This window comes from Schistocerca americana, chromosome 8 (genome assembly GCF_021461395.2).
Source record: "Schistocerca americana isolate TAMUIC-IGC-003095 chromosome 8, iqSchAmer2.1, whole genome shotgun sequence".
Lineage (NCBI taxonomy): Eukaryota > Metazoa > Arthropoda > Insecta > Orthoptera > Acrididae > Schistocerca > Schistocerca americana.
In genome coordinates, this window is record NC_060126.1 from 197,155,597 (window position 1) to 197,168,451 (window position 12,855).

The 12,855-nt window shown below is 38.8% G+C and overlaps 1 protein-coding gene across 1 annotated transcript in view; it reads left to right on the forward strand.

The window, feature by feature from the left end:
- The window catches only part of LOC124545485 (phosphatidate cytidylyltransferase, photoreceptor-specific), a 102,507-nt gene that overhangs the window by 48,880 nt on the left and 40,772 nt on the right, over window positions 1–12,855 (forward strand). The window contains exon 5 of the mRNA XM_047124426.1: window positions 2,554–2,756. Coding sequence (XP_046980382.1) covers window positions 2,554–2,756 — 203 coding nt within the window. The remainder of the gene's footprint in view (window positions 1–2,553; window positions 2,757–12,855) is intronic.

A 12,855-nucleotide genomic window follows, 5' to 3' on the forward strand; every position in this document is an offset into this window, starting at 1 on the left:
ACTGGCCGAAGTAAATCTTTGAGGGGAGGTTGTGTGTCACTGCAAATTACAACATAGCCACAGACAAACAAAAACCAAATGGAGCCAAAAGTAACACAAGGGGAGCCAAGCGTGATGTGGTCACTGAATTTTAAAGTAAAATTCCGTCTATCGAATTCATAATGGCATTGTAGTGGACAACGACAGAGAAAAGAGCGAAATATTAAACATCTTTTTTCCAAAACTGGTTCAAAAAGGAAGGTTGCGCTGTAGTAACTCGTTTAAATCATCATCATACTAATGAGAAAATGGCTGATATAGAAATAACCATTGGCTAGAAAAGCAACTGAAATCACTCAATAGAGGGAAGGCCACTGGACCTGATGCGATACCAGTACAATTCTACATAGAGTATGCAAAAGAGCTTGCCCTTGTTGTAGCAGCAGCGTGCCATAGATCTCTGGAGGAGTGAAGTATTCCTGATTGGAAAAAAGCACAGGTCGTTCTTGTTTTAAAGCAGTGTTGTCACACAGATTGCAAAACTATAGGCTTGTATCTCTGACATCTGTAAGTTGTAGAATTTTGAAACATGTTTTATGCTCACATTTGATAATATTTCTAGAGACTGAAAACCTGTTATATAGGAATTAATATGGGTCCAAAAATGATGATTGTGTGAAAACCAGCTGTTCGTTCATGAGACCCAGAAGGCAGTGGATGCGGGTGCCCATTGTAAGGTATTCGATATAGTTATGCATTTCCGCCTATTGAACAAAATATGAGTGTACAGATTATCAGACCAACTGTGTGATTGGAATGAAGAGTTTCTAGGAAACATTACACAATATATCATTCTCAATGGAGAGATGTCTTCAGATATAAGTGACTTCAGGCACATCCCAAGGGATTGCGATAGGTTCTTTACTGTTCACAAGTATTGAATGAAATAGTAGACATCAGAAGTTCTGTTAAGCTTTTCACAGACGAATGTAGTAACTTCAGTCAAATGGAAATGACACTCACATCTCTCAAAGTCCCAGCCATCATTAAAATCCTTAAAAGCTAAGTGTTCTAGTGTTTATGATAACGTAACAAGAAGCTAATCAAGAGTGCTCATGCGAGTTGAATTCTATCTTAAGTTAGTTGTGTAATCAATCTCATATCAGTAGAAAATTCCCGTAATGGATAAAATACGCTGTAGTTTAAGCTTGTTTGCAAGAAGGGAGATAAAGAGGTACCATCAAACTATCAACCAATTTCACTTTTGCCAGTTTTTTCAAAAATATTTGAAAAGATTGCATTCAAGCATCTCCTTAAGCATTTGACTGAAAATAATGTAGTGTCCAAGTCACAGTTTGGGTTCCTTAAGGGTTCCGATATAGAGAAAGCTATTTACACGTACAGTGAGAATGTACTTAATTCATTAGACAACAAATTAGGTGCATTTTCTGTGACTTGTCAAAAGCTTGTGACTGTGTAAATCACATCATTCTCTTAAGTAAATTAGAATATTATGATGTCACCGGCAGTGCTGAGAAATGGTTCGAGTCTTACCTAACTATCAGGAAACAAAGAGTTGTTGCTGCGAAATACATGTGTGGTAAGCAGTCAGTCTTCATCGATTTAAAATTAGTTACATGTGGTGTTCCTCAAGGTTCCATCTTGGGTCTGTTGCTTTTTCTTGTGTACATTAATAACCTCTCATCTGTTACACAGCCGCACGGGATTAGCTGAGCGGTCTAAGGCGCTGCAGTCATAGACTGTGTGGCTGGTCCCGGCGCAGGTTCGAGTCCTCCCTCAGGCATGGGTGTGTGTGTTTGTCCTTAGGATAATTTAGATTAAGCAGTGTGGAAGCTTAGGGACTGATGACCTTAGCAGTTAAGTCCCATAAGATTTCACACACATTTATTTTCATCTGTTACTCTGCGAGATGCTATGACAATCATCTAATTTTGAGTCTGTGGAATGAGAACTGAATATAACCTAATCTAACAGGAAAGGGTGACAATGGTACACACATCACAAAGTGGCTCGCACAGTATAGATGTAGATGATGATGTTCACCGTCCGGTGTGGCCGAGCAGTTCTAGGCACTTCAGTCTGGAACCGCGCGACTGCTACGGCGCAGGTTCGAATCCTGCTTCAGGGATGGATGCGTGTGATGTCCTTAGGTTAGTTAGGTTTAAGTGGTTCTAAGTTCTAGGGGACTGATGACCTCAGATATTAAGTCCCATAGTACTCAGAGCTATTTGACCCCCCCCCCCCCCCCCCTTTTTTTTTTGTTCAGAGAGCTCAGTCGGTAAGAGCATTGCCCATGAAAGACAAGGTTCTGGCTACGAGTTCCAGTCTGGCAGACAGTTCTAATGTGCCAGGAAATTTTAATACAAATATAGCTGTGGCGAAAACTTTGTAGTACCTTATATGTCTAAATTTTTTCTTTTTAAAGCTGAATGCATGTTAATATGTAGAGTTGACATGAACAAATTACTTCTTATTTATTTTCTTCATATTCTTACTTTTTTGTATTCTTATTTTTTTATCACAAATTAAGCAAATGTCACCAATCTGTTACAGGATTATTTGAGAGTTCTCGTTACATACCACCGCTTCATCTCATTCTCATTGTACTTAGTGGGCTTCATCTGGTTTGTATTGTCTCTCGTGAAGAAGTATTACATGCGGCAGTTCTCCCTGTTTGCCTGGACACATGTTGTGCTATTGATTGTTGTTACTCAAAGCTACCTCATCCTGCAGAACATTTTTGAAGGACTCATTTGGTAAGTCAACAAAATGAATATCTCAGTTGTAAATAAATGTACTATCCATGCACATTGTCTTACACATCTGTCCCATAGGACTTAATTGGCTTGTCATTGAACTTTTAAAATTGCCACCATTGCAGATGTCAGCAGCAACTTAACCACATTTGTGGTCTCATTCTGGGCAGAGATATTATTTCTCTAATTGGTAGAAATGCTGTGGCAAAATGAAGTTCGCGTTTCCACCAGTCACTTGTTTGCTATGTGGTGTTACAGAAAATGTGTGTGGACAGTAACTGGATAAATACAACACATGCATGTACCTAAATAAATACAGCATAATGTAGTTGTGTGTATATTCAGGAAAAGGCAGTGAAAAATTAAATTACATGGAGAGTGATTTAAGGCTAATGAATAGTAGCAATCCCACAGACTCAAGTAAATGGGATTAGGAAGGCATCAGTGAGTTTCTTTAATCCAGAATGGAGGAAAGAAAAAGTTGTAGGCTCAACCATCAGAAAAAAGTTTAAGAGAGGGTGAGAAACTTCATCAGATTGTCAAGCTGAGAGAGACAGAGACATGCCTTGTGTTGCTGGTGAAACCTTTTAACTCTCTCTACATTTTTTCATTATTACTTTGGGCCGTTCTGTCATAAATTTCTTTTAATCCATTCCCCACACCATTTGCTTGTGCTGAGTTTCTCACTCATTCTCTCATGCTATCATTTTGTTTCATTGTATTATCTGTTCTTCTCACTCCAGTTACTGTCACTTTGTATATCCACACTTTATCATTTGTATAGCAACTTCCAGTGTAATGCATTGAAAGAGTATCCTTCCTATAGTAGGAAGATGGTAGGTAGTCGAAAGCAAACTTGGAATTTGAACAAATATTTTTATAACAACACTTCATTAATCTACTAAGCAGTAATGACAGCGGATGCAAATTACACATCACTTAATCTCGTTACGTAGAGGAGCACTGGGTCGCAGACAGGCACAATGAAAAAAGAATGCTAGAAATATTTCAGCTTTTGGAGAAAGCCCTTCTTCAGAAGGCTTGACAGGCCTTGAGACAGTGGCCATGTGCGAGTTGTTGTTGTTGTTGTTGTTGTTGTTGTTGTGTCAATGTTTGTGAATTTTCAATTTCTGAAGAAGGGCTTCGTCTGAAAGACAGAATATTTCTAGCATTCGTTTCATTATATCTGCCTTTGATGCTAAGCCTATTTGTGGTGAGCAGCAATCTATCCTTCTGGTATTGTTGTTTTCTGTCTTAGACTTTCCATTTCTTTTACATCATTTAATCTTGCAGACACAGCTGAAACTGATTGCCAAGATACAATTATATGGTGTGTCTTCTCAGGTAAGTGTTTGGCTCAAACAACTTTGTATGTCATATTATGTTTCAATTGTTTAAGATAAACAAGAACAACAGATACGGCCCAAAAATTTTACTTAATGGAGTGCTCCTGTACCATTTCAAATTACGAGTGAATATGGAATTGTAAGATGCAGAGTAAAAGTAGATACAAAGGTAGAAAGAAACATTCATCATGTAGGAATTTTAAAAAAATTTAGATAATAAGAATTTAATTATTAATAAGAATATGCTACTGGAAAGTCCTTGCTTGCTGGAATATGTATAATGGAAAGAGTAAAGATAAAAACTTACCATACAGTTGAAACATTGAGAGGACTATAGTTCCATAAACAAGACAGAAAACGTTACTTGGCCTTCAGACAAATGTGTCTTCTGAGTTAACACCACACACACACACACACACACACACACACACACACACACACACACACACACACACACACACACGGCTATATTGTTCAGGCTGACTACATTCTAGCAGCGCTGCACCTTGGCTAGGCACTGAAATTAGTTTTGGTGTGTTTGGAGAAGCTACAACAATAACTGTTAAAGCAACAAGACAAACTCCTCTTTCTCTTCTAGCATTCAGGAAGGGATGGCATTCAGTGTGATAGAGAAAGACAGGAAAGAAGATGAAGATATTGGTTGTCTTCACCAATTCTTGTGGCCCAATTAGAATTTGGGAAAGAATGAGAGATTTTGAATCATATCTTGAATGGACTTGGAAGATTGCAAAAGCAAAATTTTTTACACTCTGTAGCAGGACTAGTGCCATTGTGAAGATAAACATTAGAACTCACAGTGCTGCTACTTCTTGGCTAGTTGTGAGCTAGATGCATTCACTGCAATTTTGAATGCCTGTGTCATTTTTCCCAATGAAATCGAGTTGAATAGAAAATTGCTGACATCATTTCTTCGTGATATAATGTGAAGAAATTCATTTAGAGGCATAATGAAATTTGTACAGTTTGACTTCAGGGAACTAAATTCAGTAAGATGGATAAAACAATTTACTTTGTTGTCAGTATCTTGGGATGACTTCATCGAAAATCATTCCCTGCTCTACTGACCAAGACAAAACCTCAGCATTGATGAATATCTGTTTCCCACTGAGACTAGATGTAAATTTATGCAATACGTGGCTAGCAAGCAGATACATACGGCTTAAAATTGTGATTGGCAGCATACATAGACATTAAGTTATTTTCATTGAGTTCCCAGACGACCTGGTAAGTGATGAACATTAAACAGTGAATCAAGCCTTTGTTGAAATGTTCTCACGAAGCTTATGGCACCATTACTTGGATGCAGAAGGAACATAAAACAGAAAAATTTTTCCCATCTTTGTACCAGACTGGAATGTAGAAGAAAGAAAGTGTAAGGCTAGTGAGTTACAGTGAACTGTTCAAGAAGACCAATAGAAACATCAGCAACAGCTAGTTGTGTAAACTCCACTGACTGGGATCGATTTCGACCTTAGTTGAGAAACTGACTGGAGTTCAGGAATTTGTTTTGTTGTGAGACAGAAACTTGGATCAGTGGAATTAAGTTCAATGTTGATCTAAATTATCAGAAAACACTCTTGACAACACTGCTACAATCAGCCATCGACACTAGTATCACCATCAGTGGACACTGGAATGGAGGGAGATGAGCTGGCATGGGGAGAGCAGCAGAGTAGTTCAGAAACCTCCCATGGAGGGAAACATGCATCCTGTAGTACTGGCGACCCACTGGTGGAAGTGTTTACTTGTGGATGGCAGTAACCGTAGTGGACCAGTGCTCACACTGAGCTGAACCATCACAGACCTCGCCTTGCGATTCCTGCCAAGTGTTGACGTGTGCTTCATTGTTAGCTGCCTGCACCAATTGTGTGCTGAATTTATTACTGTGCACATCTCTACATGGGTTTGGATGTTCTGCTTCCCGTAGATTGACTCACACAGTGAATTTGTTTTCTCCCATGGGATTCTGGTCCCCAGTTATTGAACCATCGTCAGCCTGTGATGCACCCGTGCCGACAGTGTAGAGTAGTGGCATTGTCTCACTTGCGGAGATACCAAAGTTGTGACAAAGAACATTGTTAGCCGTGTACACCTCTTTTCTTTTTTCAAAACCCTTTCTCGTAATGTTAACTTGGGGCCACAGTGAATCTGTCATTTTTGCAATGCTGGCAGGTGCAGTGCATGTATGCTCCTATAGGCATAGCAGCAACTGCAGACCAGGAGTAGCAACAGCAGCAAATGCAGGTGCAGGTAAATCATAATGCAAATTCATTTCGCACGCTGGCCTCACCACTGGGTTGGGCCAGGTGCAAGCAGGCAGTTTTCTTCACTGTCCCCACCCTTGTTTGTCAGTTCTGATGAGTCTACAGAATGGTGGGAGGATTACCTCTGCTGCTTCTTGCTGCACTGCCAGTTAAGGTGTATTGTCAATTATTGGTAAGGCCGTCTTCTTGTTGTCTGAGAATACAGGTTTATATGAAATTGTCCAAAATTTGAAGAACTCTACTAAGCTTGAGAAACTTCCCTTTGCCAGGCTTTGTCGGTGGCTTATTTTGTATTTTGGTTATCAAACCCATGTGGTTGCGAAATGATAGCAGTTCAACTAACACTAAAAGCACCTGTGGCAGCTGTATTCAGCCTGGAATGCCTATTTGCAGGTTCTTTCATGCAAGTGTCATTTTGGGTGTCCCAAATGTACTATCACTTATACAGACTCACTCGTTTGTGATGTGATTGTTTGGTTACAGACTAGGTAATTGACCTTGTTCAACCCTCCTTCAGCTGATGATGTCCAAATTGTGGAATTGCATGAGCTTAGGCCAGCAGTGAGTGAGGTACATTCTGATAATTGGTGGGTGGCTCAATTAGGTGTCCTATCGTGTACCCCAGGTGACTTCGTCTCCCACCATGTCACAATATGTTGTCTCTGTTGACGATTCTGCTGCAGTGGCTCACAGTGCTGCCCCCTTCGTCCATAGGTTCATGTCTCTCACAGGATTGTAATTCCTGCTTGTGCCAGTTTTCCAATCCTCAGGATCGTTCTCATTCTGCCTTTTGGGTGACCCAGCTGTCCTGCCCCGATAGTCTCGTCCGACACCCAAGTGTTTTCCCTGGATACTGGGGCTCTCTTCTCTTCACTGCACTGCACATGTCACCCCAGTCTGTTGTGCTGATGTTGTTAAAGGATGGCGAAGTGTTTAGGAATTAGGAATTGAGTAATGGGTTGTAACAATCAACAATTTCCCAATGATCTACCACAAAGCTGCACTTCATGATCACTTTTACCTTGATTATTCTTTTATGCTCGCCTTCTCGTAGTTTCTTTATGCTGTGAACCCGCTATGCAGTGCCACTCAGTGTACCATGTGACTTCTTTTCCATCTGCAGCGGGTCAAGGCCTGTAAGAGAGCTCACACCTATGCCAACTACCTGTGAAATCACATAACCGCTCTTAATAAACTCTTCTGTATTTTGCTTCTCTCATAAAACAACTTTAGACTGTCAGGTATGTAGATCACTGTTCGCCTGCTTTTACCTAGCCAAGCTTGTTACAGAAGCTCTCAGAATGTTACCACAGAAGTGACAGATTACAAGACATTCTTTGCTTGTTTTGGAATGGTAGCCATTGTTACCATTTTGTCTTTTTCTGTGCATTCCAATACACAACCTCTCTATCACAGGTGGAGACACTCGATCATCATTGTGCCATGTTGGTGCTTTGTGCTAGCATTCCTTTCGTGACGTATGTACGTAGATTAAATGAATGTGTGGTAGGGAGAAGTTCTTTTTATGATACTTATCTAAATAGCATTTCCCCATGTATGTCTTTCATCGGTTAAATAAGAAGAAGTGAAACATGGTTAAATAATAACATGTTACAGTACAGATGCCCCCATTAAGATGAAAGATGCCATGTGAAATAACTTAATTAGTTACTTATAATCATATTATAACCATGAATTTTGATAAATTTTCATCACTGGTAAAATTAATATCTCATGAGGCTGAATGCAGTTTCATTTTACCATACATCAGGGCATGTACACTCACACATCTCAAGTCAGTCATTTTTAATTCAGGGTGTATACGCGGACAGGGAAAATATTTCCAGATTTTTCCTGGATTTCCTGGTTAAAAACACACACTCTTCCAGGTGAAAACACACTTTTTCCTTGTTAAGTGACAGTATATTTTCCCACAGAACTGTAAAACGTATCAAGCCTTTGAATGGTTATGGTTTTATACACGGACGTAGAGTTTCCCAGCACTTTGGAAAATGAAACTCAAGGAGAAAAAAAACACTTTTTGGAAAGATCTTTAATGTGTAGCCACATGTATGTTGCATATTTACATATTACAAAAGTATAAATTCGAATTCCACCAAATACCGCATGTTACTTTCCGAAGCATTGAAATTAAGATTGCGATGCGCTTTTGTAAGCTTCGGAAAGTACCTCATGTCATATGATCTGGCCAGCCAATGCCAGAGTATATTCAGCGCGTAGGACATGTGGTGTAGTCAGCCGATAGCAACATTACTGTAAGTAGTGTGAACATACAAACAGGAAAAGTTAATGGTTAAATTAATATACATTGTGTTGCTACAAGAAGAGCAAAGCTTTTACATATAATATCGGTCTTTAAGGTTAATACGCTGCAAAGAGAAGCTAAGCTTTCACATACATGTTGATCTTTTTCGCACGCTTTACACTTTAAGATATATCACACAAATGTGCCAGTAAAGTTTTAATAACGACATAAATGTCTGATCTTCTGGGCTCAAAATTCTTCTAAATGGCTTGTCATTAAAGAGTTGATTTTTAAATGAGAGTCAAACGCTCTGTGATGTAAGAAATTCATCGTACATTCTCGCACATAGTTCAGCTTGCGTAAAATGAAGTTTACTTCCAAAATAATGCTTTTCATACCACAATTCGCAATATATTCCCGTGACCTGTTAGAAATAGGTTTGTTTCAGCAGTTGCCAGAGAGAGCAGGTAACAGGCACTACCGTGCTTGCGCAGCTACGATGACGTTGGAGGCCTGTATGTTCGTATGTGTTAAACATTAAAAGATCTTACATTATGTCATAAAAGAAACAAGACATTAGTGGATACTCCAAGAGCATCTGAATTTCGTGAACCATACTAAAATGTGCACATTTAAAGTGCACATTTGTATGTTCAGATTCCCAATGAAGTAGGCCTCGAACTGCTATTAAGCTTTTCAGTGTGGTTTTCGGGATGTAAATTTTCTTGGAATACCAGTTCTGTGTTATCTAGTGTTTGGTTCTTTATTGTGGTACAATGTCATACGTTCTAGAAGATGAAAATGTGCACTTGAAATTCAGTGAACAGTTGAAACTAGCCAATAGCGTGGAATTAAACACTACGTTTCAAATACATTGACTGCCTCAGCAGAAAAGATTTATTAAAGCCAAATTTCATTAGCAGACCGACAAAAATAACTTCATTGGTCTACAAGGCAATTAATGCTTGATTGTCAGAAAGGTGGAAATAAAATAAAATTTGAAACTAATAACATATTTTAGATTTCCATAATTATGTGAATGTATTTTAATTCACTTCATAGCTCCCGGCCACAGAAATAAGTTTTGTTTTCATTTGACGTGAGAGCAGTAAACAAAGAGGAAACAGCAAAATCACTAAATGTAAACATGGGTCACGTGGAGACTACCCAGTTCCCCACTATAACTCAAACTGCTCTGCGCATCAGCCCCAGATCTACAATATTTCCGAACCGGGGCAATACTAGATATTGGCACCCCCTGCCCCCCCCCTCCTCCCACCCCCCTCCCCTCTCAAGCATTTGAGGCCGGCTATATGCCATTGCATAGTCTACATAAAGCCTTTGACACATTTTGCTGTTGGTAGACGCTTGTATGAGCACTGTATTTTGTTGTTGTATATGACACATTTCCTTTGCCATTTAAGTTTTATTTTCTCTCGTTCATGTTTTATTGCTGCAGTATTATTCTGCAGTAGGAGAATAAAGTAATATCCTTTGTTAGAGTATTGGATCTTACCAATCAAAGTTACAAAAATTTAACTGAAAACAAAAACAATGAAAATTTCCCGGAGTTCTAAAAAATTTCCAGGTTTTTCCTGGTTTTCTCCCGGATGAAAAAATTCCCAGGTTTTTCCCAGATCTCCCGGTTGTCCCGGGTCATATACACCCTGTAATTAATAATCATTTGTTTTACTAAGGGTAAGCGTCACAGCTTGCATTTCCAGTTTTATATATTTATCGTTTTCAGCTTAATTGATAAAAGGTATCAAATCCTTATCTTCATTCTTTCTTAACATAATTTGTTCAATTTAATAGCAAATACTGATTAAACAATAAATTGTTTTTGTTTATTACAGTAGTAAATGATTTTCCCCGTTACCTATTTTACTGTATTATTATTATTAATAACAGCCAATTTCTTTGCTCACATATCATTGCATCATCATAAGAAACTCATGTGAACCACATGTCATGATCGCTCACACTCCATCGTGATTACATTGTTCCTAGTCAAAGGTAACCCCCATATATTAGCTTGTAACAACATAAGTTAACCACTTTATTTAGATGCAAAAGTTTCAACCTTTGTTTACCATAAAGAGTTCAGAGTTGCCATTTTAATCTACACCACTTTCCAGTACTTTAAGTGTCAGATCTGTGGTAAGTCAAACATGTCCAAAAACAAAAATTTCAAGAGTTGTCACTTCAAAAGTGTGACGAACCATCACTGCTTCAGACCTCTGTAAGAGCTGCATTCACACATTATTCTCTGGACAAATACTGTGTGAATACTTCTTTAATCTCACCACAGTAAAACTTTCACTCCCAAATACTTACCCAAAATCTGGCCCAACCCATCGTAAATCTTTGACAGTATGGACAGCCTATAACCCTTTTTCCTTTCACATTATAATAATGAAGTTGTTTCTCCATAGTATATTGACTCTATCTGGGTACCCCTAAACATGTGTTTTGTAACTCCTTTTAAAACTTTGACCTATGTTCTGTGCAATTTTATAAGTTGCATATATGAAAATATCTAATAAAACGCCTGCTGTCACAGTATTCCTCTTATGTTTGTTACTTTCCCTGCACTTCTCTAGATGGTCTTCACCTACTTCTAAACCTTTGATACGAATGAATGGGATGCAGTGTATCAAACATGCTGAAATGTTCTGTTGCATTGAATTAATGTTTCTTGACTCATGTCTCGACAGTTATTTCAACATGTAAATATTTCTTGTTGTTAACCTTGTTGCTATGATCAGCTAATCTTGTTTCTGTCTTCTGTTGTGATAATTCACACTTACTTGGTTTTTGCCAAATCACAAAATTACTTCTTCTTAAATATTTTAATTACATTGGGTGACACACTACAGCTTGTACTCGTCTACCTCTTCTTCACCGTTTACTTGGTGTGCTCTTGGCAATGTCATATTTCCTGAAAATTCTTCTAGTATCACAAAAGCTGTCTTATTTCAGTGCCTCTTAACCATATCCTTCATTTTGGGCACCAAGTGTTTAGGACTCAGGTTATGAGTTGTAACCGAATCAACAACGCCACTAATGATCTGTCACCCTAATGCTCTTCATGATAACTTTTGCCTTTATTATTTTCTTATGATTGCCTTCCCATAGTTTATTGATGCTGTGGACCTGCTATGCAGTGCCACTCATTGTACTATGTGGCTTCTCCACCTGCAGAGGATTGAGAGCTATAAGAGGGCTCACGTCTATGTCAGCTACTACAAAATTGTGTAACCACTCGTAATAAACTCTTCTCTATCTTGCTCCTCTCATAAAACAGTTACAATGTCAGGTATACAGATTACTGTTTGACTACTTTTATGAAGCCAAGTTTATGACAGAAGCTCTCAGAATTTTACCACAGAAGTAAGTGACAGGTTACATACTTTTCTGAATAACATTTCCCCACAAATATCTTTCATCGGTGTCTTAGGAAGAAGTGAAATATGTGCTTACATTCATACTACAAGTTACACTTCAAAGGATGACAAGTTGAATTTCAAATAATACAGGAGTGTCGGTCATCCTTATTTTTTACATCTGTACAGTTTCTTGGGGTGCCCGGAGTTGCAGTGGGTGCTCCGTCAGTTTGTGTTTTATAGTAAACAGTGGATTCCTCTGCGGGAACAATTCTTCGTCTCCACATGTTACAAGAATGTGAAAAGGCAACTTGCATTGTTAGTGGTCAGGTCAGCGTTGGTGCGTAATATCTTTGGGCTCGATGCTTTTTTCTGTTTTTGGATTCCAAGTCACTGACAAAGTGCTTTTAGTGTTTCAGTTGTTTCTTTTTGATGATTTAAGACTCCTTACTGCACTCATACAGCTCACTGTTTGAGAATACCTTGGGTTGGGCAGAAAATTTCAAGGCACATGTTTCTCTTAAGCCATCAGTGGTACCTAAATTTTGTTGCCCATACCCCTTTCGCTGCACCATGCATAACTAGGTAAAGGTAGAGTTGCAGCATTGGCCGGATCAAGATGGCATTTGCTCTATTTTGTTGAGTCAGTGGACAACCTCTTTTGTGGTGATTCAGAAGCCTAACGGGTGCTGTATTCCTCTCCAGTGATTTTAGACTAATGGTCAGTATGCAATGTGTCAAGGATTTGTAGTCCCCCTCCCACATTGACTTGGGCGATACTTACCTACAGTAGCCATTGAATGCAGTTTCTCAGAC